Source organism: Dermacentor silvarum, chromosome 6 (genome assembly GCF_013339745.2).
Source record: "Dermacentor silvarum isolate Dsil-2018 chromosome 6, BIME_Dsil_1.4, whole genome shotgun sequence".
NCBI lineage: Eukaryota > Metazoa > Arthropoda > Arachnida > Ixodida > Ixodidae > Dermacentor > Dermacentor silvarum.
The window spans coordinates 30324964-30349454 of NC_051159.1; the positions used below are offsets into that span (position 1 = coordinate 30324964).

Here is a 24491-nt window from a genome sequence, read left to right on the forward strand (position 1 = left end):
GTGCACTTTTTTCCGATAGAACAGGTCCAAAAATTTTGTGCGCGTTAGAATCGAGTAAGACCCTAAATCTGCGTTACCATATAGCCGTTGGCATTTCAAAATGGCCGCCTCGCACGCGTGTCGAGCCTAGCTACCGTAGCTTCCTCCATGTGCTGCAGTACACGTATTTAGGCAAAAGTCTACCGTCTGTTTTCACGTTCTCTGCGTCTGCTCTATCAGCATGAAGTACCGAGTTCATCATGATGCCGCATTTAAAAGGAAAGTGATCATGTGTGCGGAGATGGACAAAAATCGGGCCGCATCACGGGCGTTCGGAGAATCCGAAACTTGTGTTCGGGACTGGCGCAAAGAGAAGGAGAGGATTTTCGCCAGCAAAGCAATGTGGAACGGTTTCAGTGGACCGAAGCAGGACGTAATCTGCAACGATCGACTTCGGCGATACGATCGCCTTGGCCCTATCTTGAAAGCAATCTGCGACGGGGAAAGTCCGCCATGCGCCGTGTTTTCGCCGCTTATAGGTTGCGTTGAAGCGAGAGGCATGTTAGCACGAAGGTCAATTCGCTTGCCGCGCTTCGTCACTCGAGCGTTTGACAGTTCGTTTCCGCGGTCAACGAGTGAGATGTTTGCTTGTGCGTGCGTGACACCATGCTTGTTAATTTATTTAGTAAGCGAATACGGAACCTAGAACATGGTGACAGCGACGGCAGAAATACGCCTGGAGTGTCCATTATCGCAATAAAATAGTTGTTTTGGTTATAGTGCGGATATTCGCGAGTCCGGCGACTTACGTTATAAGCGGTCTACACTGTAGTTAGCTAAAGGGAGTAAATGAGGAATGCACTAAGACACACTGGAATGTAGAGAGTCAGAAGGTGAGGACAAGTTGCACCACTATACTGGGTCCAAACAGGTACACAAGGTTGCAATGTGGCCTAAGATGAACAATCACACACATGTGGAAAATACACAGATGACATAATACCATGTACACAGGCGCAACATTTGAAGGCATGCTTCATTACACAAGATGCACAAAGATAAGTACGACACACATATTGGGCAACAAGCATGCATAAATAAAATAAATGGTTGGTTGTGCTTACATAATTGCCCTGTGGGTCTCCTAGTATATGTTTGGTGTTCAAATTGGTGCTTTCTGTGTGCTGTTTTCAGTGGCCAAGCAATCTTAATACAACTGAGAAAAGTGGCACATGTATGTGAATTTTCAGTAAAGCATATTTCTTGTCAGGTAGCTAGAGCTACCTGGTATACTCTCAGACCTAGCTATCTGCTAAACACTGCAAGTCTGCTGCTTCAGTTATCTCCCACTTAAACGGCAGTCTAGCTTTGCATACTACAGCGCAACAACCGTGGTCACAATAATTTTCAGTCCAACCAACATTGGATTTGGTCAGTGGCGACAGAGGTTCTGTTGGAAAGCGAGAAAAAAGACGTTTTGCTTGTGTCCAGCTACCAGAGGCTATGTAATATGGGGAAGGCTTACAAGAAGAAGCATATTACGAGATCCAGCTGCAATATTGTAGCCATCATTCAATAGGCTTGTGCGAATATTCGATATTTTCGAATAGTTGAACGAATAATGCACTATTTGATATTCGCTTCGATTCGAATTTTGTTATTCGGAAATTTCGAAGTATTCGGCTCGAACGAATAGCCACACGCGGCAGGGAGAAGGCGTTTTCGGAAGTTTCGGTTTTGGATTCAGTAGTACTTTTCCCAATCCAATCCAAACCAAGCCAGGAAAACAGAACTATACTCAGAACAAAGGCGTACAAGAACACATTTCGTCGGCGTGGTGGTGTGGTCGATTGCGTTTAGTGGGCGACTCTGCCTCTGCTGTGGCGGCATTTGATCAATCCCGGCCACCTTGGACCACTCCGGAGAGCGCCATGGGGGACTTGCATGCGGCCAGCAATCCGATTTGGAACTTTTTTGTAAAGATTGCACCGGGAACCGAAGCTCGATGACTTAAATGCAAGGCAGTCCTGAAGACCCCGACAAATACGACAACAACTCTAGCAATGCATTTAAGGAGACACCCGGACTTGCACAAGGGCTACCAAGAGAAGCGGGATGCACGCAAAAAGCCATCCAAGCTCAAGGGGGCAAGCAAGGCAAGTGGTCAACAGCCATCCATAGCCGACAGTTTCAAGCCGAAAATGAAAGCGTCGGCCCCAAAAGCCTAGCAGATGACAAAAATTATAGCTCGCTTCGTAGCTCGTGGTATGCACCTCTACAACGTTGTCGAAGAACCGAGTTTCCTCGACATGATGAAGTTCGCTATGCCAGATTATGCCGTGCTGTCTCGGACAACGTTCTCGAGAGCCATTATTCCAGACCTCTACGCATCAAGCAAAGAGAAGGTGAAAAAAAAAGCTCGGGGACATTTGTTTTTTTTCAAGCGGAGTTGAGTTGCTTTCAATCACAACTGATGATTGGATATCGCAGGCAAATGACAGCTATGTTTGTGTAACTTGTCACGTCATGGACAGTGACTTCGTGTAACACGTGCATGCATTGGCTTGCATGGAGATGACAGACTCTCACACTGCAGCAAACCTGGAGCTATTGATCGCAGGTGTCATCGAAGAGTGGGAACTTCCAGCCCACGATACTGTGCCGATCTTCGTTGTTACAGATAATTGAAGGAACTTCTGCAGTAGCACGGTCGTCCTGGAATGGTGTGCAGTGTTTCGGACGCACCTTTCAGTTATGTGTCAGTGATGCCAAAAGAGAAGTGTCAGGGATTTTGCAGCTCTGTGCTAAAGCCAGAGCGATTGTGGCTAGAGACAAACGGAGTGCCAAGGCCCGAGGACGGCTTCAGGAAATTCAGAGGAACATGCAGCTGGACCCTCTCGAGGTTATACAAGACGCCCCGACGCGGTGGAACAGTGAGCATGCCATGATGGCCAGGCTCGTGAAGCTCCGTACGGTCATCACTGTAGAACTTTCAGAATCTGACGCAGTTCCACACTTGAATGCAAGTGAGTGGAAGCTTATGAATGCAGCAGTGCAAGTCTTGAAGTCACTTGACCATGCCACAACTGCACTGTTTGGGGACAGATATCCCACGCTGTCACAAGTCATTCCCCTGTTGCAGTGTACCGAGGTGGTTCTAGCTGAACATGTTTTTGAAAGTGGTGAGGCCTCAAGCCTTTTACGTAGCATCAAGACGAGGTTCCCTGATATCAAGATGTCACGCCTTCCTGCATTGGCAATGTTGGTTGATCCTAGATACAAAGATGTCTGTTATGCTGAACGACCCCCAAAGCAATGGGCGTTAACTCTACTCACAACGGCAGCTGAAGAGGCTGTGCCAGTTGATTAACATGGTATAGCAACAAGTGAGAACAGCGCCTGCTCTGCAGACCCATCAGGGAACTCTGTGTGGAGTGCTTTTACACACTTCAGTTCGCATGCACATCATCAGTCAAGCCGTACAATCTCGGATGAGGTTGCTGGGTATTTTAAGGCCCCCCTTCTCTCCCAGTCCGAAGACCCCCTTGTGTGGTGGAAAAGCAAGGGCAGCCACCTTTACCCAACCCTAGTTGCAGCTGCCCGTAGGTATCCTTTGATACCAGCCACCCAGACAAGAAGTGAAAGGCTTTTTTCCATTGCAGGAGCTGTTTTAAGCTGCAGAAGGGAGCACCTCAAACCTGAGCATGTGGAACAGCTAGTATTTTTGCACGAAAATTTGTAGATTTTCGTAAATAATCAAGTTGTTTACTTTCCTTGAATAAATCCCAGACTTTAGCCCTCTGCCGTTTTTTTTTTTATTACTTGCTACTATTCGAAGTATTCGCTTCGAACCAAAAAAGCACTATTTGCACAAGCCTATCATTCAAGCATTTGAGATTGATGTCATCAAAGTTTTAACAGGCTTTCAATGACTGGAGCTGGGACAAGTAAAATTTTCTTTTTCTTTTTTACAGTGGCAAGTTATTCCTACTGTATAGCTTGCCCCAGTATAGTGTGCTTTCAGAGAGTTGAAAGTTGTCTCTTTTGTTGACTGATTAACTACTTGACTGGTTGATTTAGTGGTTGCTTGATTGTTTGACTGGTTCATTGATCGTGTTTAATGTCTCTCTAGGCAACACAGGTACAACATGCTGTAGTGAAGGGCTCTGGATTAATTTATACAAGCTGATGCCCTTTGTCGTGCATCCCAAAGTGCCTTACAGAAGTGTTTTAAAGCGTTTAGCTTTCTTTGAGAACTAACTGGGCAATTTTTCGTGTCCAACCGTTTTCATGGGCTGATCCCAAAGATGGTGCAGCCTAACACAGCAGTAATGACTGCACGGTGGTATGATTTGCAGTACTCGTACTGGTATTGCTAGCGGTGGTACGGGTGGCAAGGGGAGCATCCTCGCATTCTTCTCTCATGACAGCTAGTGTTTGCAGACACTAGCTGTCATGAAGGAAGAATGTCATTGTGCATGCTGTCATTGTCATGCTGTCATGCTGTCATTGTGGTGCTGTGCCTCGTCCACAGGCAGTCACAGATACTGCACATTGTTCCGAACTGGTCCTCGAGGCAATGGAACTCGAAGTATTGGTTGGCTCCCATGTATGGGTAAGGCACGGTGGGAACGGGAGTGCCACCCATAACACATAGTGCAACATATTGCCATAAAAAATCACCCCCCAAGGCATGCTAAATGCATTCTTGCATAGCAACCGGGGTTGGTTGTTAATATCTTTGCATTCTGCCCCCATTGAAACGAAGCCACTGTAGCCTGGAATCAAACCTCTAACCTTCTGTTCAGCAGCAGAACATCACAACAACCACAATGAGTACTTGTCTTTTTATGCAGTGCTACTACAAAGCTACATGGTTTACACTGTGTGCTGCTTTTGTAGGCACCGACTGAGCTGGAGTGGCAAGTGCAAAAGTGTTGCAAACCAGTGGTAGATGCCTTGGATCAAACCAAGTAAAGTGCAATTTGACATGAATACAGTGAAAAATGATTACCTGTGATGGGTGTCTGATTACCTATGAGCCATTATTTCATTTAGGATTTCATAGTAACTTATGTCCTGGCTGTGGACAGTAGTATAATAGGAGATTGGTAGGTGGCGAGTTCTGTGCCACCAGTGGTACTCGTGGCCCAGGTTGACCTCCCTTGATTAAAGGGCAGAGGTCCGGGCACAGACTCGGCAGAAATTGCGGGATAAGCCATTGCCTGCAGGAACCTCTATCTGTTTTATGATGATGAACTGTGCATTTTTCAATTTCAGAGAGCACTTCAGTGGGCACAGTCCTTTGAGCATAGCCACAGACCAGAACCATGACAGTGTGGTGGAGATCCTTCTGAATGCCGTGAGTCTCTTGTGTTTTTTTTTTTTTGTAAATAAAAAAAAATTATTCATAGCTGAAATCCTAAAAAACCAGGGAATTTTTATGCATTCAAATTTGAAGCTCATTTAAGTGCAGCGAACACACATGATAGAAGCATGGAAATGCACCTTTCGATATAAATGCAAAAATTTGCTCCCAGCAGTCGACAGATTTCAGCTCTTTTCTTTTAAGTCAGCAAACATCATCAATGTTGCTTCAGTGGCCGACAAGCAAAGCAATTTTTATGTGGCAATGTACTTATATAAGAGTGCCCAAAGTAAAGCTTTCATTTTAATGCTGGTTGTAATAAGTGCATTGACATTGCCATTTCTTTCTGCTTGCTTGCAGGGCTCAAGGTTCTCACAAGCAACAACGAATGGGAACACTTTACACCCTGCCCGACAGACCAATATTCCCATAACATCACCATGTGGTAAGGTATCAATAATGATTTTTATCTGCTGACTGCATGGTCAAACAAGCTCTATTTTCCTTCTTGAATTGCCATCACTGCGTGTGACCGTTACTACCATTCCGTAGGCACAAGCATTGCTAATCTTTGGTGGGTACAGAATCAAGTGCATCAAAAGAATAGCGTCTGAATGACCAATATCTTCTTTAACCAGACGCCTGCCGCATGAGAAGAGAGCTTGGTTCCAAGCTCTCTGCCATTTCCTCCTCTTTACCAATGTCTGCTACCAGTGCGATAGTGATGAACCCATTAAGCCAAATCATGCTATTCTCTCTGAGATTACTTTGACATTTGCTAATGTCATGGAGGTGATTAGTGCTGGCTATCAACAATGTCTAGCTGCTTAAGTACATGTAAATGATGCTGTTAGAGAGTTTTAGATTAGGGTGCCCCAAGCGATGGGGGATGCAAACTGCCATGCATAAAAATGAAAGCGAAGCGAGCACAAAAGACCGCGAACGGCCCACAATGGAATTTGTGTTCCCTAACGTTTGGGTGTATCTTGCCATTTGCCTGTGACAGCCACTAAAATTTGGCATAACGAGGATGCTGTTATATTGCATGCATTATTTGTAGACAGACACGATTTCCTAGGACTTAACTGCGTATTGTAGTAAAACTCTACCAGTGATCTTTATTACCCTTCTTGTGCTGGCTGATTCGAAGTTGTACCGGCAAATTTCCTAATCTCATAACATCACCTAATTCTCTGCTGTCATAAATTGGCTTCCGTTCTCTTGGCACCCATTCTGTAACTATAATAAATCACTGGAAGAGGCTTTCATCCAGCCATGAACATAAAGATAGATGGTTCATGATGATAATGGTAGTAAAGCTAATCTGCAACTGATTGCACCTGCAGGTCGAGCCAGGAGGTCCCCTGAATTAGAGAGTCTGGTTCGTCGTTGTGCCAATTTAACGGTGGAAGGAACATCGCCACGTCCTAGTAAGAGAGAGCTCCGTCTCATATTTTTTTTTTTCGAGAATTGCGCTTTCACACAAGAAAGCTTTGCAGAAAAAAACAAGGGCCATCGAGCATGTTTCAATAGTACTGCATTGCTCTACCTGTGGTGGCTTAGCAGCTATGTTGTTGCACTGCTAAGCACAAGGTCATGGGATCAAATCCCGGCCACAGTGGCCATATTTCGATGTGGGCGAAATGCAATAACGCCCGTGTCCCGTGCGTTAGGGGCACGCTAAAGATCCCCCTGGTGGTCAAAATTAATCCAGAGTCCCCCACTACAGTGTGCCTCATAATCATATCATGGGTTTGGCACATAATACCCCAGAATTCAATTCAACTATATATTGCAGTAGCCATCTAGAGGTAAATTAGGACATAGTTGCCCTGCTTAAAGGGATATGGACACAAAATCTGAAAATTTTACGAAAATGCTGAAAATGAATCCTCAGTGTGTGATTACACCGAAACGAAGTGGTCACTTAGCTCATTTTTGAGCCGATGGCTTTATTTTTGTCGTTTTTGTGAGCGTGCGCCTTGCCGCCCGACCCGCGGGAGTTGGAAGGCGTGACTTCATGACACCCTCGTCGGATAGCCAGCCGGCCGGCCGCGGTCATTCGAAGCGCGCCGACGCCGCCATCGCGAGCATGGATTCGAGTTCTGGTGCCTCTACCAGCGATGAGTACACGTCTGAAGACGAGGACCATTCCAACTTGGCAAGAAATATTACCGCTTACAGTTCCGCGTCAAGCGACGAAGAAGAGCAGGTGGCCATAGAAGTGCCGGTCAGGTTTTCGCGAACCGTAGCGCGAAGATTTCGCTCTGCATCAGACACTTGTGCAATAATTACAGTGGAACCTCGATGATACGAATCTCACAGGGTCACGAAAAATATTCGTATTAGCCGAAATTCGTATCATCGAAACACAATTAAAACACAAATTAAAGAGAGGTGAACTCACTCGGGCACATGCACGTAAAAAGCATTTACAGTATAGATCACTTATAACGTAACCGTTTATAGTGAAGAACTGGCTACAGTGCGGCCTTTTCCGACTCCCGTTTACCCTCCCATAGAACTCCATGTATACGCATACCGCTTACAGTGCAGCCACGTGAGACGAAATACTGGTTATAATGCTGCTTCCGCGGTAAAATATCGCTGACAAGGGCGATAGCGAGCACGCTTCTCAACGAGGTGCGCCCACCGATGGGAGAGGAGATCAATGAGGGCGATGCGAAGGAGGAGCATGAGACGTGGAGCATGAGTACAAGGGCGACAAAATCGTCGCTGCGTGCCGTATGTGCCAGTAAAAGCGCGCGGGGGATGCGCGCCTTCACGGAGAGAGAACGCACAGCGGAGAGAAAACGCAACTTCCGTGGCGTGAGAGGCCGTGGGGGTAAGGGAGGGGGGCGTGGCGACGCTGTGCTATGTCACCAAATGCGTATCTTGCAACCGAGCGCAAGGATAACTGGCGATGCAATCTCTCAGCGAAAGGAGCAAAGCGGGAAGGTAGCGCGGGAGGGAGTGGGGGGGGCTTTTACTCTGCCAACAAATGCGTTCTTCTACTTTGCGCCTGTGCCGGCTGTCGGTGTTGTCACGCGCACCGTATCTTGATAGCGATCTCCACACGGCTCTGACCTTTGTATGCGCCGTGCTTACGCCGCTCAGTTTCCATTGAAGCGATAGACCGCACGAGCCTTCGCTTGCTGCGGCGGCCACGCGTGGGGAAGAGCGGCCGCCGCAGCGAGCGAAGAGACAAAAGGAAAAGCGCAAAAGCAACAAAAGCGCCGCCGCTTCAAACTCTTCACGCCCAGTCGCGGCTTCCGCGCTGTCCGGCGCCGCATCCGTGCCTCTGCACCAAAAGAGAAAGTGAAAACGCGCGTGACTGCTCGCTGTTCTCTTTCGTGGCCGTCGGTGGGGCGGCGTTTATTCCTATCAACCGACGCGGGTCGAAAATCGATTTGTATCAACCGTTCTCTAACACGTTGCAAAGTAATAGGGCTCGGCCGGCACCTCAGAAAAATTCGTATCATCCGGAAATTCATATTAGCTGTGATCGTATCATCGAGGTTCCACTGTATTTGTCATTTCCTCTGTAAACTTGCTTTTTCAAGAGCGCACACAGGCGAGGCAGCTGTGGGGTATATCAGCACTGCGTGGATGACTGAATAGTAGTTTATGCCGTCGATGTGAGCAACTGCTGTAAGGTATCAGTACTTCCAAGACTCTCACGTCCACTTCACCAGCCGCCCGACAGATGGCAGCACCTGTTTGGCGTTCTCCCCAGTTTTTCCTGCCTGGGGTGAAGCAGAGCTGTGTGTGTGTCTGCCCTGCTGCCGTGTAGGACTGATCTCGTGAGTTGCACTCGCGCTCGCTAGCCTTGTGTTGTTTTACTATGCTTTGCCAACATGTTTAAAGACATTACTGCCTCCGTACCCAGCCTCGGGCATCTCGCCCCTGCCTCGCCCTCACACTGCTCAAGAAGGCTGCAAGTGAACGAAAACAGTACCGACATCTTTTCGCCTCCTCTTTTCAAACGCGCCGCTGATCATTTCTGCCTTGCTTTTTCGTGAGAAGACCGATGGCACAGTGTCAGGCTTTAGGTGTTGCCTTTTGAGCAGCATGCCGAGGCTTTTCAGCACAGCCAGGCTGGTCACATAATAATCGTCGACGAAGTGGTCCGCGCAAATGAAGTCATTTTTTTAGAGGTCTCCAGGCTGGGCGTGATGGCTGACAGGCAGGTATCCAAAGTTTACGCACCTTCTCGTCTCTGGGAAACGTGTGCGACGGCGTGTCACGACCGACGATGCTGTTATAACAACAATGTCTGGGCATTTCCTTCCGCCCCGACGAACGCGTCAATACCGATCAACGATCGCTGTAACGATCAACGAGCGCATGTAAGGCGCACCACCTGTGTGGAGCGCCGACGGGGATAATGTTTCAGACGGACCACGTGCGAAGATCGCCGAAAGTGGTTAAACTAATGCTGCAAGGGACCGACACCCCCGGAAACACTGCAACGGCTGTGGCCGACCTTGGCCGCTTGCGCGTGCGTGGGTGGATGTTATAACGTCAAATTTCAGCTTCTGCTGGCGGCCGCTTGGAGGCAAGGTGCAACTGAAAATCGCAAAAAAAAAAAGATGTTTCTCATTCCTTTTTGTAAAGCAGCTTGTTGTATTCGTCATGTTCAACAGTTCAACTTTTGTTCCGACACAAAAAACCATCCGCCAACTTTTGTGTCCGTATCCCTTTAAGGCTTTAGACTTAATAGAACTTTTAGGCATGTTGGGTGGGGGGTTTACTCGGGCTTTAGAGTTTATAGAGGAAAGCTGAATGAATGTTTAGCTGCTACCTCCACTTGAAAGTTCAGTATATTTCGAGAAAAAGAAATTCAGACTAAAGTGTTGTTGGCATAATGACAAGAAATAAACAGAATGGAAGAAGGTTACTTCACGGCAGTAAATTTCTTTTAAGATTTAATGGTTGATTTATGACGAGCCATTAATTTTAGGGCCAATAATAAATGCTGCAGTAAGGTAAAATTAATGAGCTTTCTATCAGTATACGTAGCTGTGTTAACCAGGCAACTACTGCACCTTTGTTGTTGTAAATCGCTACATGTAGGACTAAAAAAATGTGTGCAACTTTGTTGTACATACACACTGGCAACTCCTGGCACAGACAGGTTTGGTCATTGCCATTGCATTGTTTGTTTGCAGAGGACTAAGTCACGGGTTCGATTTCCAGTCATTGCAGTTGCACTTTAAAGGTGGCGGAATGCAAAAACCCTTCTGTAGTGCAGTTTGGGCGTGTAATAATATAGAACCCCAGGTGGTCAGAATTATTCAAGAGCCCTCCACTGTGCCATCCCTCCAGAATCCTTGTGTAGCTTTAGGAAATGAAACTCTACAATTTATTTTAATTACTCTAATTATGTTTTCTTTTCTACATGAAGTAGCAGAAAAATACTATATGGTATTTATTTTTTTAAATTTCACTGTTTGAACAGGTTTGAAGAGTTTGCACAAAGGCGTGTTGCTATAAGAACAGGCAAGAAATTTAACTTGACATGCTTGTGTGTACAGCTGCTGTGAAATGGTCGAAGGATGCCTATGACATGTTTCTGTCTGCACAGTTGCAGGTCTGAGCCTGCCTCCCAAGTCGGCTGTTCGCAACCTTGCCGACTTCCTTGGTCACCTGAGCCTGTCCAAGTATGTGCCAATGTTGGAGGCACAGGGCATTGACCTTGACCAGTTCCTTACATTTGGGGATACCCAACTTGAGCAGGCAGGCATTCGGTGAGTAGTTTCTCTCATCCTGAGCTGCATTGTCTGTTCAGAGCAGTGTTGCCAGGTCCGACGAGGCGGCGTAGCCAAAAGCTAGAGAAGTTGTAGCCCAAATGTAGCCAAACAGAAAAAAAGTGCAAAATATTTCGTAGCCAAATACAGTAAAAGCTCGATGATACGATCACGGCTAATACGAATTTCCGGATGATACGAATTTTTCTGTGGTCCCGGCCGAGCCCCATTACTTTGCAACGTGCTAGAGAATGGTTGTTACGAATCGATTTTCAGCCTGCGTCGGTTGATACGAATAAACGCCGCCCCACCGACGGCCGCGAAAGAGAACAGCGCGCAGTCACGCGCTTTCTCTCCTTCTCTTTTGGTGCGGAGGCGCGGCGCCGGACAGCGCGGACTCCGCGACTGGGCGCGAAGAGTTTGAAGCAGTAGCGCTTCAAGAAATAAATGCTTTTTACGTACATGTGCCTGAGTGAATTCACCTCTGGCTCTTTAATTTAGCTACAGTAGAATCTCGTTAATTCGAATACGCTTATTTCGAACATACCGCGCACTGACAATGCTCTTAGCAGCGCGCCAAAGAACGCGGCGGCGCCTCCGACCGGCATTGCTCCGACACCGCCATAGAGCAAAAGCTCAGGGGAGACCTCTCAATGCCACGCGCGAAGGAACGGGAAAAAAAAAAAGAACCCGCGGCGCAAATTTCCCCCTCTCAAATTGCAAGGTCGCCGTTTCTGCATCGCGCCGGAACAAGCGTGTACGTGCCGACTAGAGTGTTCTAGACAACCGGCACATACTAGTGCCGACGTCTCAGCCACGCGGATAAAATGGCAGTGAACCCTTCTCCTCTATTTTCTAGTCACATGTTGACCTTGCACGCTGCGGCAGCAGCGCAGAGGGAAGCAGCGGCGGAGGCACAGTCGGGCCAACGAAACTGCCACGCCCGCAAACGCTCGCTTCCCGATAACGGCAGAAAACGAAACTTCAGGGGGCGGCTAAAATAAGCTGGCGCCAGCACGGCGGCGGGCGGCACGGAGATGTGCGCACAGAGTCGAAGGTGAGAGAGCTACGAGGGAGTTTAGAGGGAGGGCGAGGGGAGCCACCGAAGCGGCGGAGTTGACACGGCCAAATCCGCTTCCCTGCCGCCCTCCTCCCTCACCTTCGACGATCTCCGTGCGCACCCGTGAGCCGGCGCCGCCCGCTCGCTCCCTGAAGCTTCGTTTTCTGTCGTTATCGGGAAGCGACCGTTAGCCGGCGTGGGCAGTTTCGTGGCCCGCGCTTGCTATGCGCTTGCGCGCTGCGATATTTCAAGACTCGCACCGTTCGTGCATCGTGCTATGGTGCACGAATACTTCAAAAATACGTCCTTTTAATCCGAAAAAATTTTCGGGCCTCTTCGAGTTCGAGTTATCGAGATTCGACAGTAGTTTTAATTGTGTTTCGATGATACGAATTTCGGCTAATACGAATATTTTTCGTGACCCCGTGAGATTCGTATCATCGAGCTTTTACTGTATAGCCATTTTTATTTACAATTTTACTTGTGTACGCATTTTCACATTCGACTACGGCAATTCTTTTTTGGACAACCTGTCGTAACAAAATGTCCGTGCCGTCGTGACGGTCGGCCTTTTACATCAACAACAGTGACATCATGTAGTGCACGTTAAAGAACCCCAGGTGGTCGAAATTAATCCGGAGCCCTCCACTACGACGTGCCTCATAATCAGAATTGGTTTTGGCACGTAAAAACGCAGAAAGAAAGAAGAAGAAAAGACATCATGCTTGCACAGAACACTTTTTGGTTGGCCCCGGAAGCTAAGTTACAGCGAATCACTGCAGAGGGCGAAATCAGTGCTTTTATTTTATGACAGATAGTACTAAGTTACAGTAAAAGCTCGTTAATTCGAATTTCGCGGGGATGCCCAATGAGTTCGAATTAAACCGAAATTCGAACTAACGAAATTCATTGAAAAAACAGCTGGAATTGAGACCGGGTTGTTGGAAAATCACTCAAAATATTTACTTGCGAAAATAATCCGTGATCACAGTCTGTTTCTCTTCTTTGAATGCGATCGCCATAGCCTTGTTTTCCAACGCGCGAACGTGGCAGAAAGCATCCTCTGCGTCTTCCTCGAAGCTGAAGAATAGACGCGCGACACGCATAGCCTCCATTAGTTCCAAAGCTGAGGGCCGCGTGGGTGCATCATCCTCTTCGTCATCCGCACCTACATCGACGACGGGCGCTTCTCCACCAGTCACCTGCGCGATGATATCATCGTCGGTGATTGTGCTGCAGACCTCTGCACAGCGATCTGCATCGACGTAGTCGTCGAAGGTCACGTCCTCCAGCGCATCCCGCAATCCGGCAGGAATGACCACGGCCTCGCGCTCGTTGGGCTCGCAAGCTGTGCCCTCATTGGTCACACAAAAGCCACTGTGGCGGAAGCAATTGGCAACAGTTGTTGCCGTGACCTGATCCCAGGCCCGCACCAACATATGCAAGGCCGTGAGCAGCGTCACAGCGTAGCGACACGGCACCGAACGACTTCGTAGCTCTGACGTACACGAGGCCTACCGACTGAATGTGCGGCACACGATGCGAAGAGCGAGCGCAATCAATGGCGACAGTGACGCCGCTGCGCTCGCGCCATCTATCGTTGAGCCTTGAAAGCTTGCGGCGGCAGTATAAAATACCACCACGCAGCGGCGCGCATATTATCGATAGAGGAGCCGATGCGCGCGTGAACTAACGAGTTGGTTAACCCATAGACGCCTATATATTGTGGCCGGACCATGACCATCAGTTCGAATTAACCCGAAAGTTCGAATTAATGAGGTGCGAATTAACGAGCTTTCACTGTATTATTTTTAGTTATTTACAGCAATATTAACTACGAACTCTGCTTTTTAGCTGTCGTGAACACAAAATAATGTTCAGCGTCATCGATCTCTCACGTTATCTCTGCCTACGGCATAGAAGTTCAGCTGTCCAGCGATCTGCAATGGCGACATGTTCACGGTTTCTTTTTTAATGAGCTAAAACAAGTCTTTCGCGCTACGATACCTCGCATTATTTGTCTCATCGTCCTATCTTGTTTTCTCATTTTCTTGTTGTTTTTCAATTAGCTTGGCTCGGATTAGCTGGGACACACACTACCTATATAGTGTCAATTTACATCAACCTGGCCGCCATCTTGTGTCTCTAGCATGCCAAGAACATGCGTTAAGAAACGGGACAGGCAACAGATGCCACTCACTGTCGTAATCGGTGTAAGCGGAGCTTTAAGCGGAGCCACACCAGTGTAAGAAGCATGCAGTCGTTTTCGGCGACGAGCAAGTCCCGAACTCGCTTGAAATGGTAAAAGCCGCGACGGCACACAAAGAGCAAAGGTAAACAACAAATTGTTTACAGTGGTTATGCTGTGAAAACCGGTCACTGTCAAAAAGCAAACCATGTTGATGGCTAATAAAGTTTTAGAATAGGGGCCCCTAAAGTTTGGGGCCCCAAAGAGCTTTGGGGGTGTTAGCATTGGGGCATGCAGGAATGAAGAGTTTTGGAATAGGCGTTTTGCATTTGCGGAAAGCATGTTGCGTTTGCAGAGTCACTACGGCGTCAAAGAAAAGCTGTTATAAATATTAAAATAAAATACACAATTTTATGATAAGAAAAGTAATTTATACTTTCATGTTTTCGCCTTTAATTACAATTTATAACTTATTCTATTAGCAGCATGCAACTTGTTGTGCTTAGTTTTGAGTAACCAACTTTACACACCTTCACCCAGCCAAGTCAATCCGCGATAGGCCTACGAACCATGAGATCGACAATTGAATTCGGAATCAGCAGCGTATAATGAGTCAATATTCATTACACATGTTAGTTGAGAGAAAGCGATAACTGCAATCACTTCTTTAGCTTACGAACTTCACGCATTACCACGAATCGAGCCCAGTTTTGTGCTAAATTAGAGCCTTCGCATCGATGGGCGCTGCCATGTTTGTTGACGAAAGCTTTTGGGGCAGCTTTTGGGGCTCCCGCTAAATCGATGAAATAGCGTGCCCGACGCAAAACCCAAACACAGTTTCCGTCTTGCGCATGCGCAGTGGCTTCGACGCTATTTATTTGGGGCCCCAATACGTTTAAGGCCCCTATTCTAAAACTCTACATGGCCGGGAATCAAACCCGCGTCCTCGAACCAGCCGCACGACACCTCACAAGTTAGGCTAACACGGTGGGTGAAGTTCATGTGACGTGGTGCACTGATGTCATCGTGGGAAACATGTTTTGATATTAGCAGCATGAGTATCTGCATCCATGACATTACGGGCAAACTAAAGGCACCAGAGCCCACGTTTGGCTCGGGGTCTTGCTCCCATTATTTTTTATACGTTCTTGCATACCTGGCCCACTTCCCCATGTTTGGATTCTCCTCCCTGAGGAGGGCTGATCTTACGTCCAATCTATCGAAATGAATCTCGAATCTAAGCACGAAGAAAAATTCATCTAGCAGGAAAAGAAAAATGGCAGTAAAGCTTCGTGCCAGAAATGTGGAGTAGGTCGAAAGCTGTGCCCGGTGCGATACTTAATCCGGAAGACATGGCCACGAACACACTGGAGCGTGTCATTCACCCGTGCTTCCCTTCTTTCATGTCGGCGCCACGATCGCCCGACAGCCCCAGCCCTATGTTACTGCTCTCCCTTCCCGAGCATAGCCATGTTAGTACAGTGTACTGTGAAAAACCCACTACTCCCAGGTTCATCCCGATGCCCGGGGATCGGGTGCCTAACGGTCAAGCAGGGTGTAAGTTTAAGTGCATCAAAGATCAAAGATCCAAGCCACCAGCTCAGACAACGGAGCAGAGAGGGAAGGAAAGGCGAGGGGGGGGGGTTATTTCGCGCACGCACACACGCACAGCCACGCGGCTGACTCAGCCAGCTAAAACACAGCCTTCGAGATTTGCTTCTACCCGATCAGAGCCACCTCTGGAGCGTGGATTAGGGCGCCACTTATGGCCCAAACACAGCCAAGTCGCAGATTTTCAGTAGCCCAAATATAGCCACATAGCCAACTCGTCCAAGTCGACGCCAAAAAAATTTTCCCGTAGCCCAATTTGGCTATATATAGCCAAACCTGGCAACACTGGTTCAGAGGGACACTACAAAAAGCGATATGCTACGCTGATTTTATTCCGGTGGTGGATTCATTCAAGATTCGGTTCACTTTTATTTGGTAGGAAAAGGCTATTAGCTAAGATAAGGAAAGTGAGTTTTTGATTATTGCTAGGGGTGTTCAAATAGGGAAACTTCCGAATTGAATATGAGTATTTGAGAAAAATGACCTCTGAATACCGAATCAAGTATACAATATTTTCTCATTCCCAAGCAAAGTGAAAAATAAAATTTGCACAGAATCAAATTGCCAAAATTGTTGCTTTTATACTCTATTTTTATTTTATTTAACAAATGTGTGATATACTATCTGAAAGTGGACGTCTGGACACCAAAGGATTGCGTAAATGAACTTTTCAGTTATTTGCAGCATCATGGCCATTACAGTAATGAAACAAGGGCATTGCCAGTTGCTGGTGCAGTGTTGCATCTGTTGAAGGACAGAAGTTCTATACTACAGCACCCCCCCTCCATAGTTCTTTTTTTCAGAAAATTTATGAAAAGGGGGATTTTCTTTGGCCTGCAATCCCCTTGGTATGGTCGCGCGTCATCTGTGTGTATTCATTCACTGATGCGGCTAGGTCTATGGTCGTCGCCATCGCTAACCCCGTAGACCTCCATCGTGTCGATCTTGTGAACAACGTGCTTGGGCAGCGTGTAACTGAAGCAACAATTTATCATGTGGCTCGAAGTCACAATTCCAGAGTGAGCGCACATGAACATGACAAGGCATGCTTCACCAGCAGTGCATGACATCTGAGACTTATTTTGTTGTACTTGCAGCATCGTTTGCCTACCAGAGGAAAATGGTTCAGCAGCCGTAATATGTTTCTCTGTAGTAGCGTGTGCAACTAAATTTCCGTGCTTTGCACAACGTTCTGCTTGCAATAGTGGTACTTGGCTCGTCTGGCATCACCTGGAATTTCAATCGACCAGTCTCGAAGCTCTTGTTCCTGTAACTATTCCTTCCTGAATTGTCGGATATACAGTCGAATCCGTTTATAACAAACTCGATAGTTCCGGGAAAAGTGATTATTGCATAAGTAGTTCGTTATATATGGACTCACCCTTAAAAATGCAAAAAAATTAACCGCACTGAAGCTGGCATCAGCAGTTACAATTCGGCAGCAGTTTGGTCCTAAAACCAGATTTTCAGTGCCATTTTTGTTGCTGGTGTGTTCCCGCACCTAGCTGCACACTTCCTTTGGAAACGTCCATCTAAAGAACGAAATGCGGCGTCGTATAGCTCCTCCAAAACAGCGCTCGGTTCCGATCACCTGTCCTTATGAAACTGCAAGTGCAGCCACCATTTTTTATTCGAGATCTTGTCTTGTGATGTATAATATTCTGCACACAAGCACGAAGCTTTCTAGTTGGCCGGGAGCGTAAACTTCAGAAACTACTGCGTCATGCCGCTATTCTGCGAAGGTCTCGGGCATCATGGTCTCAGCATTACGACTTCGCGACAGCCACACAAGAGCCGTAAAATTACATCATCGATGTTGCCTCGGTCAAAAAAAAAGAAAAAGAAATGCGATGTTCGAAAGGTAAAATGTCACCTCGAACCATTAACAGCAATCAGCAACGTGAAAAGAAGCGCCACCGAACCATGATTTCCTGATAACAGCGTAGTAACCGCCGACCCTTTGCAGCCATGCGTGGTGGCAGCACGTGGTGCAATGTTCTCACTGACTCGGCCCGAGTCATCGACAGGAACGCTTGAGCGGCTGTTGTTTCCATGGAGGAAAGACATAGATGGTCATTCCAAATCATTGAAACAGGCGTAATGCACATGATGCCACACGGATAATTGCCTAAAAACGAGAATGACGCCATCGTGGCATCCGATATTGCACTGGTGCACGCGCAAGCGCAAGCCCCGCGCCATGCTATTTATGCTGTAGGCGCCACGCCTCCGCTTTGAGCTTGGAAAATGTGTGACCACGTGTAAACTTCTTCACGGCTTCTGAAATTCACGTGAGGCAGTCGCTCGCTCATTTCGAAGGCCGTATCATCATCGTCGTTGGACTGGAGTGGGACGTGCGCTGCCGGTGCCCAGTATGGTCGTGCTTCCATGTTTTGGCATTTCGTGTGTGCCCTATTTTTACCGTGACCGGGTTTGAAGCGTTCGTTGTAGCAGTACGGCGATTTAAAAAACGTTCGTTATATCTGGAAGAAGTTTCCATAGGGAGGGTCGGAAAATCGTAATTGCACAGAAATGTGGTCGTTATAGCCAATAGATAGTTATATCTGGGATCGTTATAAGTGGGTTCGACTGTATTTTACTGGAGCTATTTCACGAGGCAAAGGGGCATTCAAAGGGGCATAGATAAGCTGCAATTAATTTATCTCAACTTCGTGTCATCGCCCCCAGTTCATGATTTGTGACTATGTTTTGAAGCCCATCACTGACATTTTGCTCACCGAAAATATCACAGTTCCCCATACCGTTCTTTCTATAGTGCCGAACTGCACCTGCCTTCCTGTTGTTAATTTCAGCTTGACACCGCAAGTGCTGCCACAAGGCATCTCACTCGCCTTGCTTCGTGCCTTCGATGAGCATGAAGTGGAAGCTTTCACGGTGGCCGTTTCCTCCGGTTCCCCGGCTCATCAGCAGTCCGACTCTTGCTCTGAAAGTGCCATTAAATCGATGATCGCTTCTGACTTAATACCGAGCAGACTGAAGATCTCCACCAAGTTCTGCTTTCCTACCTTGACATTTTCGACACTAGGGGCTGTCCCTTGGGCCAAGCTACTGGTGTGACTCGTTGCACAAATACCGGCGATAGGCTTCTTATTCATTGGTGTCCGTATCGGGTGTCCACCGCTGAGCTTCAAATTTCAACGTGAAGTTGGCAAGATGCTTGCCAAGAACATTATTGAGCCATCTTGCAGTCCCTGGGCATTACCTGTTGTGTTAGTCAGAAGACGGCACATGGTGATTCTGTATGGATTATCGGCACCTTAACAGAACTACAAAAAAGGACGTATACCCTCTGCCACACAATGATGATGCACTTGATTGCCTGCATGGTGTCCACTATTTCTCCTCCATCGACATATGCTCCGGGTACTGGAAGATTGCTGTGGACGACATGGGCTGGAAATAGACAGCATTTGTAGACATTTTTTACTACTTCAAAGCCATTTGGACTTTGTAACTCTGGCCACCTTTGAACGCATGATGCTCTGCTCAGAGGCTTTAAAGGGACACTAAAGAGAAACAGGAACTTGACCTGGAATAACCCCTTCAGTCACGGCGTACACATTTGTGTACGCGACTTATTTTCGCAATTTCTCTGCAGTGGTGTCAAGGAATAGATCGCGAACATTAAGCTTATAATAACTTGAAAATTCCGCTTACCTAATGCACCTCCATTTTATTTCTGAGTGCAATGTGTCACTATAGACGACCGCTTTGGTGAAGGCACTACCGTGTTTGACGGGCTGTTCGACGTGAAGCGGTTTGGTAGCAGCTGTGAAATAACTTTTTTTTCCTTTCTAGTAATGCTTGCAGCGGATAATTAAATTGTGTATGTAATTGGAGCGGTTTACTAAATTTATTTTATGAAGAAACGTAGTATGACTGACTGATCACTAAGCAGATATTCGATAACTCTATAATTATAATGAGTCATCATAATATGCACAAGGAGTCCTTCCACTACCTAGATTTGCTTTCAATGGAGCATGCAGTACCTTGGCATAAATATTTGTAAATTTCATACATTTATCGAAAGTCTATCATAATTCGTGACTGAAGGGGATAAAAGAGGGACTTTCAAGAATGTATGGAGTTTTTGTTGGGTGCAAAAATATGAGTTATTAGCGGAGAAATTCGTAAACAAAGACCAAATATCTCTTCCTCAATTTCTCTCACCCCAGATTCGGCGTTGAAGCAGTGTCGTCACGGATTTCATTGCTCTCAGTGAATCAGAGAGCGCCATGATACATCACCGCTTGCGTAAACGGCCGAGGCGCTCGCTCCATCATAGGCTGCATGGCCGCAGTGTTTGCACTCGCTGCGACTTTTGCTTAGGTGTTCTGTGGCCGCGATGGATACCGTTGCTGACACTGAACCTTGCAACGAAGAGCTCGCCAGGGAAGCAGGACTGCATTTGAGCGACTTCAGTGAAACGGAGCACGAAATGATTCTCCATGCTCACGCGGTAGGTGTTTCTACGTACGATGGCAGTGAGCAGCCGGCTGCGCCGACGGAAAGCGTGGCGGCCGGTCCGCCAGGCGACGATGTTCCTGACAGAAAGTTGCGCGCTGTTGCGACAGTCCACGTCGCGCAAGCCGAAGGTCTGAGCAGCCACGAAGGTTCCATGGATGGTGCCGTGCCAGGTGCCAAGAGGAGGAGATATCCAGGGAGATTAGAAAACTGTTTTATATACAAATGTACATATGGTATTTTACAAGACGGGCTCCATGATATTGGAGCCGTCTACGTGCTAACATCTTTGCATGTAGTAGCGTTTACATCTCCGAGCGTTCTACATGGTCGAGCGTCCTCTACATGGTCAAGCGTCTCTCACAACACTCAAGTCCCCTGTTTTATCCCTTCCGTTTCCCTCTTTCACGCGACGAGGGAATACACTTTAGTTCTTTTAGCCATTGACAGTCTTTGATCCGGTCCTCGAACACAGGCAGCGGTTGACACCTTGGGAACCGAACGTTGATGTCGTTCCCCCGGGATTGGCAGACACTGGCCCCTTTCATGATTCGCCTCTCCATAGTGGTCAGTTCGCGGAACCAGGGAGGGCAGTGGCTGTCTTGAAAGGGCGCCAGGTTACGTCGCAGCCGGTGCCGGGCCTCGTCGTGGTTCGGGCGGCGCTGGTAATTCACGGAACTGCACCAAAGGGGCGACGCTGCCGTTTAGCGACGCATGAGGTAGCTCGGAGAGCAACTGCTAATCCCCCAGTCCCAGGTGACAATTCTCGGCCGCGAGAAAGGGGCGCCAGGTTGGCGAGTCTGAGTCGGCGCTGCGCTCCTTTGTCCCGAAGGACCGCCAGACACTACAACGCGTACTCGGTATGGTTTTTTCGTGCCTTTTCTTAATGACATTCAACACTCACCGAGCCGCCAGTTTGCGGCGGCAGGGGCAGCAGTAGGGGATTTGATGAAGGCGACATTGATGGGACAGCTGCTCGAGAAAGGACTGGCCTCTGGAGCACGCCAAGGTACTTTCCGAGGGCAGGATTATATACATAATCCGATGGCGAAAAATGCAGAGAGCACACCATTGGTTTCTCTGGCTCTTTTGCCATTTTATCATTGGCAGAGCACTGAGCCATTGCGAACGCCGGGGCTCATCGCGTGGCACCACATGAAAGGACACAGTCGGGTCAACACTGCCGCTGCCCCTGAGCAAGTGCCTTGCGCCGTTGATACAGCCCTCAACACTACACACACGAGGCATTTTCTGGCTGTTTCCCGTGAAGTCGACGTTTTTCGAGTCACGCAACACGCAACCAAGCACTGCAACACTGTAGAGCGGAACAGGCGCGTGCGATGATGCATGGAGCAAAAACGAAACTACGAAACTATCACGACCGCATCTAGCGCCACGCTTTTTTTTATTATTACTTATTTAATTTTGTACTAAACTTGTATGTGCTCGCTTGAAACGGCTTAAAAAGTTGGCAAATACTGTTTATGTACGTTTAAGGTGTATTTCACTTTGCGTTTTATTAACAGTGCAGCGAAGAAGAGAGACGCTAGTGGGTTCAGCGCTACTGGATCAAAACACTAGTGGGTCGAGCGCTCTTGATCGGCAACGGCTCTCGTGCTTGGAAGCTGTTGGTGCGCTGACCGTTGACGTTGCGCTGCTCCAATCTCTGCCGAATAAACACCTTTAGAATTGGTGGAGTGTGCTGGGTAACCTCAGACAATCATCCTGGAACTCCGATCCCGTACCCTACCATCTACCATGCCCCAAAACGCCTCTGAGCAAACACCTCATCCCGCACCCGCTGCGTGTCCTGGGGTACCTCGTCACCGTGACCCTCCTATCTACACAGGAGCGGACGACACTGACGTGGACGAATGGCTCACAGCGTACGACAGGGTAAGCGCCCATAACAAGTGGGACGAAGCGGCCAAACTGAGCCATGTTCTGTTCTAGCTCGCTGGTGTGGCCAGCCTGTGGTATAATAACCATGAAGCAGAGTTCCAGACAAGGTCCGAATTTAAGACTTCCCTCGCCGATGTATTTGGTCGCCCTGCTGTTCGCAAGATGCGTGCCGAGCAGCGTTTGCGAGAACGAGCTCAACAGCCAGGTGAAACATTCACCAGTTACATTGAAGGTGTCCTGGACCTATGCCGGAAAGTCAATTCAACCATGGCGGAGTCTGATTGACTCCAAAAAATCCTGAAGGGCATTGAGGACGATGCCTTTAACATGTTGCTGGCCAAAAATCCTCGCTCTGTGGCCTAAATTATCACGCTGTGCCAGAGCTATGAAGAACTCCGCAGGCAGCGATCACTTACCTGTCGATCTCTACCGTGTGACGAACGCCTCGCTGGTTTGGCTGCCATGTCCGACCAGACAGCTTTGCTCGCAGAAATGAAGGCGTTCATCCGCGAGGAAGTGGCTCGGCAACTCTTGTTGATGGATTTTGCACAGCCGCAGCCGGTACACGTGCCAACGCCGAGTTTTGCGCCTCCGCTTCGCCGCGCCATAGCGCAAGAAATCAGCAACGTTTTGCCTGAGCACCACCAGCACGTTCTGGCGGCTGCGACTCACAGCTACGCTGAAGTCATGGCCAGGCGCCGACAGATCCCGACGGCTGTACCACTCAGCTATGCGGAAGTCGTCACCCAGCCCTAACAACTCCCTGAATGGGGTCCTCTCACGTACGCCGAAGTCCTCGCTATGCCTCGACAACAGCCTGCCATGCAATCACTTCACCAGCCGCCCCGTCCAACCCGTCCTCCCACATGGATGGGACCTGCCGGGGCGACTCGGTGGTGTACAGCGGACAATCGACCGATATGTTTTGCGTGCGGCTATGCAGGCCATGTCGCACGCCACTGTAGTTGCGTGCAGTCGCCTAGCGCTACACCATATGCGCCAAGTCGTATGGTGGATTCACTGCACCCATATTACAATGATGAACCTCGTGCTGCGTCACCACCATTCCGCCGGTCTGCCAACAGCGCTCACCTTCTCCACCCCGACGCTCCCCATCATTGATGCGGCCTCGTCCCGAAGCTCGGGAAGAGGAAAACTAGTCGTCGCACTCCATGAGGCAAGGGCTGCGACGCCGTCGAAACGTGAAAGTCCTCAACGTAGATTGACCAATGTGATAGACGTGCTAGTTGATGGTGTGCACATATATGCCCTGGTAGACACCGGAGCCGCTGTATCAGTTACGGACGCGCAAAGCTTTGTCGCTTCCTTAGAAAGGTCACGACGCCCCTTGCTGGATTCTGCCTCCGCACAGCAGGCGCACAGCGTATTGACCCGATAGCAGCATGCACCGCTCGTGTTCTCATCGAGGACGTTGTATATGCCGTCGAATTTATTGTGATTTCATCGTGCTCCCACGAAGTTATCATGGGGTGGGACTTTCTCGCCCGCCACAATGCCGTCATTCATTGCGCACAGGCCGAACTAGAACTGTCGCTGATGTCAGATATGACGCTTGCCGATAATGCTTCTTTTGTGAACTACTCGTCAGGTACGACACCAACGTGCCTCCCAACTCGTCAGTGATTGTCGCTATGCATTGCAGCAGCCTCTCTGACGCCGTCACACTACTTTCTCCATCCGGCCGCTTTTATAATCGCAAAGGTCTGCTGCTACCTTTTACGACAGTGAACGTCAAACAGGGCTCCACAGCTATTTTCGTCTGTAACCGCTTGTCATACCCTGTGATGCTGCTTCAAGGCGAATGTCTTGGCTATGTGGAAGCGATCGACGCCGTACAAATTACGGATGCTCCTGAAGACACGTCCTGTGCCAGTTACAGCACGCTCGGTTCTCTCTCTACGTCCGCCCCTTTTTCTACAGCCACAGGTGTGTTCAATTCATCTATTGCCGATGGTCTCACCCCAGCTCAGCATTCTCAGCTTCTGTGCATCTTAGAAGAATTTCGTTCTTCTTTTGATGTCGGGCAACCTTCCCTGGGCTGGACGTCTGCTGTCACGCACCATATTAACACTGGCTCCCAATCGCCATTGCGGCAACGCCCATATCGCGTCTCTGCTGCAGAAC

The 24491-nt window shown here is 48.3% G+C and overlaps 1 protein-coding gene across 2 annotated transcripts in view; it reads left to right on the forward strand.

Annotated features, from left to right (window-relative positions):
• The window catches only part of LOC119455377 (ankyrin repeat and SAM domain-containing protein 3), a 68626-nt gene that overhangs the window by 33264 nt on the left and 10871 nt on the right, over positions 1 to 24491 (forward strand). The window contains exons 4-7 of one of the 2 annotated variants that reach the window (XM_037716767.2): positions 5260 to 5341; positions 5708 to 5792; positions 6694 to 6777; positions 10935 to 11097. In XM_037716767.2, coding sequence (XP_037572695.1) covers positions 5260 to 5341; positions 5708 to 5792; positions 6694 to 6777; positions 10935 to 11097 — 414 coding nt within the window. The remainder of the gene's footprint in view (positions 1 to 5259; positions 5342 to 5707; positions 5793 to 6693; positions 6778 to 10934; positions 11098 to 24491) is intronic. The other variant, XM_037716768.2, reaches the window with a different exon arrangement.